The sequence below is a fragment of the Hyaloscypha bicolor genome (genome assembly GCF_002865645.1).
Source record: "Hyaloscypha bicolor E unplaced genomic scaffold K444scaffold_142, whole genome shotgun sequence".
NCBI lineage: Eukaryota > Fungi > Ascomycota > Leotiomycetes > Helotiales > Hyaloscyphaceae > Hyaloscypha > Hyaloscypha bicolor.
In genome coordinates this window covers 851,434-856,078 of record NW_020194644.1, presented here as the reverse complement: position 1 = coordinate 856,078, position 4,645 = coordinate 851,434, and the positions used below count along the sequence as shown (strand labels likewise).

At 48.5% G+C, this 4,645-nt stretch overlaps 1 protein-coding gene across 1 annotated transcript; it reads right to left on the bottom strand.

Annotated features, from left to right (window-relative positions):
* Positions 1-670: 670 nt before the first annotated feature.
* On the bottom strand, positions 671-3,774 carry K444DRAFT_655979 (uncharacterized protein; the record flags this gene model as incomplete). The annotated part of the gene is made up of 4 exons (XM_024886052.1): positions 671-2,268; positions 2,333-3,257; positions 3,315-3,612; positions 3,655-3,774. The coding sequence occupies 4 exons, from the start codon at positions 3,772-3,774 to the stop codon at positions 828-830; spliced, it is 2,784 nt and encodes a 927-aa protein (XP_024730467.1). The 3' UTR covers positions 671-827.
* Between the last annotated feature and the right edge of the window lie 871 nt (positions 3,775-4,645).

Genomic DNA, 4,645 nt, shown 5'->3' with positions numbered 1-4,645 from the left:
CCCTACGTGCCGGAACGACTTCATGGTTTGGGGGTCTCAAATCTCTACCACATAAATATATAAAGTCATAATTAGTTTGCTATTGTTCTTTAGCTATTTCTCTATAAGGATTCGGTTGTAGTGAGAAAACAAGGCTGTTGTAGTCATGCTATCGATCGTCCCGTCGACGGCATCGAAAGCCTCTTCGGCTGTTCCCCCCTGCTCTATCGTGACTATTAGCCTGTCTCCAAGTTTCGGGGCCACGGCACAAAGGTACTACAGTAGAAGGCGAAATGGGTGTCGCTAAATTTTTAGTTAATTATTTTTAGAGGGGTCTATATCAAGACCCTTGTGGCTGTGCACCTGCCCAGCTGTACTCCAAAGGTACCACTGCTAGCTGTCGTCACAGAGCCGAGCCAATGTTTGCCATTCTGATGACATCAAATCTCGCACTTTTCGCAGCATTTTCTGATTCAGAACATAATAGAGGAGTAATCTACAGGGTGAAAAAGAACCCACTAATGAATTAGCAGCCAATACTCGCCACCTGTTCTCTGCGTGTTGTGCGGCGCCAAACCTACTACGCTTCGGTTCAACCAAAGCAACCTCAAATGGTTCTGGCCGACCAAAGACCATCACTTCTCACATGTAGAAGCTTGCACATGACGTAGGTGAGTGAGACGTGATCAGAGTGAATTACTTCTGATTAATAGTTTACTCAGCACAGCAACACCCATTCGCTCAGACCTCCACACAACCAGTTGATAACTGGCTTGTACCTAGCAACAGCAAAGAAACAAGACGAAACAAAACAAGCCAGGAAATACCTACAAACACAGCCTTCCTAACTATATCGTAAACTCCGTAATATATCTCTCATCTGAACCAGAATAGTATCGCTTTCTCAGTCCCGTTCCTAGAAACGCAGCTCTGTCATGAAGGAAGCGAATGTGAGCTTCATCCTCAGCATTTGGAATAGTTATTATCATTGACTCGTCCCCTCGGGCCAACTCTAGAGCCCTAACTTGATCCAATGCAGACTCAGGACACATTGTAACGGAATGCGCCACCATCCCCATCAGAGGGTAGTTTTCCAACGGGTACGGATTGCTGAGAAAGTCCGGGGGCATCAGCAGTCTACCACAGACTGACTGGAGGAAGCTTGCCAGTTTCCCGGCGATGCAAGCCTCGTGGAGCTTCATCTCATTTTCTCCCCTTTCGAAGTACTCCTGGTACATCTTTCGAAGCTGCATCCGTTGGCGTGCTTCCTTGCAATTCATAAAGCCGTAGTCAACCACAACGGCTCGGAACGGATCAGACACGTTCATGCGTGTAAATCGCTTAAGCTCCCATACGCTTTGGTGCCATTTCTTTACTGTGGCCATGAAATCCTTGAAATTGCGCATGCACAAGATTCGGTCCGCAAGCCCGTATATGCCGAACAATTCCACGATGCCCGACTCTGTCATAGAACTCACGAACTCATTAAACGTGCAGCGCCCAACAAGTAATTCATATGCAGAGCAGAGTCGATCTTCCGAGATGGCGTCCGGGGCTGTGCAAAATCCCAACAAGATCCAGTTGTCCTCGTCAACATCTGGCTTGAATCCATTGCGAATCTGGACATAGAACAGAAGTGCACTTCGCTTTTCGGGGGGCTGAAGTTCGGTAAACGGCAATTTTCTTTCGTCGGACCTCAAGAGCTCTTCTTGAGCCGCTTCAATGATAGTGATGAGCCCCTGGCTTTTGCCGTTGACTCCGAATCCCTCTTGGCTCTCCAGCCACTGCTTGTCACTTGACATTACGAAATCTCCGGTTTGACCGCACCGAAAAGTAAGCATCTCTTTGAGCCTGTTCTGCTTCACCGCAGCACGCAGCTCCTCCTCATCTATGTTCCACTCAATTACGAGCCGGCGGTAAAGCTTGAAGAGCCTCGACCGATCCTTCCCAGTGGCAAAGCACATAAAGCCGTATTGTTCGGCTACATCATCTTCCTGCGGATACTGGTTCGTGTGGCAGGCGAGCACCAAGTAATCTGTAACATCGATTGGCCTCCCTAGGCTGCAAGAAAACTTGTGTCGATACCAATCCGCATGGCAGCAATCGATATCGCAGTAGGCGGCAATACCACAATTTGTACAGGTATTGGCGAGTTCGCCGGTGACTTTGCAGAACGAGCAAGCTGTTGGATTAGCAATCTTGGGACTCTCGGTATCTCCCCTCGGCGCGCCTGCCTTGTCATGCCTCAAGTCGGAAATGACGGGGCGTCCATCCTCGGTAGGAGCCGTTCTAGTATATTGTTAGTATAATGAGCAGCTAAGGATGAGCTAACGAGTAAGACTGGGCGACGGACCCGATTTCGCTACCACGCCTACGAAACGCCGAAATCCACTCTGCTTCCCTCCCTGGAAGTCTGGGGTCCTCAACCACGGCATTGAAAATCGTCGTCACCTTCCTATATATTGGCGGGATTGGGGCTGCAATCACCGATTCCTTCTCTGCATCCATATGAGGAACCTCTTCCGTCGTTTCCTCTCGAAGGATATCTCTTAAACGCTGGACGGCCATGTCTAGTTTCTCAGTGGTCTCAGGCTCGGTCCACAGCGTTGAGGGAAGTGTCCATTGAGAATAACACTTGCCGTGGTTCCCTCGAGTCTCGAATTGACCTATCTCCTTAAGTACGTGGCCACAAAGAAGGCACGTTTTCTTGCTGATCCCAAGATATGGGAAAACCTCCAATCTAGGGGTCCGGAGGCCAAGGAGATACATCATCAGCATCATTTCGGCATGAATGTTCTTTTTCTTTTTGGCCTCTGTGTAGAACCTCGCTTTTAGTTGGGCAGTGAGGGAAGTATCTGCCTCGGGCAGCTGCCATGCCTTGACTTTCCTAGCTGGGAGACTGTTCAGCAAGATGATCTTGATATTGCGAAAACCAGAGCACCTCTGAGCGACGAGGAAGAGATCAACTACGCCTTGCATTGGCCTTCTGATAAACCCCAACTCATCCACAATGCGCCGGAGCTTCGTAGATGTCAGATTGGCCTTTAGTTTTGCATAAAAGTCGGTGTTGTGAGACAAGTCCTCGACGGTTTTAGCAAATTGGTAAACATCCAGACGGCCGGAAGCAACTCCACCACATCCGTCCTCTTTGAAGAACGTTAATCCCGTCTTCCCATTCTCTATGGACATGACAATTTGGGCGTGGTGCCGAATCCGTTCGCAATAATATTCGACCAAAGTGCGCTGTAGCCGAGGAAGTGGGTGAGACTCGAAAGTATCTGCGCCAAGCGTCAATTCCGTGGACGGGTAAGGTAAGTTTCCAGAAAGATACAGACCATCAAAGGATATTCTTTCAAGGATTTCGGATAGGTCTTCGAGCATCCTGCAGTCCCTATGTGACCACGTGTCCCCGCCCGAAGACGAGTTCCGGGCGGCGACGATAGTAGCCTCCTCGTCACTGTATATTAAGGCCGTGCTGGCAATCAATGCGGGGTCTTTCTTATAGCAAAGCAACTCGGCGAGTCGATCGAGAAAGCCGCTCTTAATTTCGGTGTCGTCATCCAGGGAGAGTCGAGAGAAGAAATTAGTACACTTATCGTCCTCCGCCGAATTGTCCACATCATCATCCCCCTCCTGGGTAGAAGGAGCGATAGGTACTCTCTGCTGTTATTTAACTTGGCACAAGGCGGCCAGGGTGGTAATCTCAGACTCTAGGTCAGGAGGGAAACGCCATTCCAAGGCGTCGCTGGAGCCCGACGACGCGGGGAGTGAAGTAATGATTCGGACGCGGGCCATTGGGATGAGCCTCGAGGCTGTGGGACTGTCTTTTACAGTACCCTCTCCGGAAAGGCAATGTCAAGAGGGGAACACAATATCGCAATGGTGTGGGCATGTTATCATGAGAAGAACCCCGCATGATGCACAACGTAAAGTGTGGGGTCACCACTGCAGACCGTCACTGTTTGCTTCCACAGGCTTCGCGGGGCGACCGCCGTAACGGGGCAGAGGTGCACAGCCGCAAGTGTTCGGAAACGGAGCTCGGTAAAATAATTACAGTATCTGAAAAATAAACGACACCTATTTCGCCTTCTGCTGTATCAAGAAAGAATATAGCTCCAAGTTTTGAAGACTCAGACTACAAGGAAACGTACGCGCCGAGTTTATCCGGACGAAGGGGAGGCATATAACGCCAAGCGAATTTATCGCGCTAATATGATACCGTATTAATAGTCATCTAGCCGTATTATATTGCATATTATACCGAATGCAGATAAAGTGTGGCGTTCTTCTAGAACTTTCCAAGAGCAGCCACGTGCCCGATTTTGCTCTGGGAGCTGCGACTCAATCGTTCCTATTCCTATCTCCATTATCGCCATAAGTTATGAGCGACCGCGCTAGTAAATCCCTTGCAGAGGTCATTAATACCATATTAAAATATATAAAAGCCCCTCTCTCTACCCTCTAGTAAACCGTATAATTCATTTCTCTATTCGTATCAACTTTCACGCTAGCGATAATAATACATATGCCTTTCTATCCTGGGCCAGAGTAGTATATCGCATTCCATGAACTTGATCCATTAACAGACCGTAAATACATATATTATACCCAAAAAGAAGAGAGATATACCTGGCTATCTAATAATAACGAAAGAGCTATTAAACTA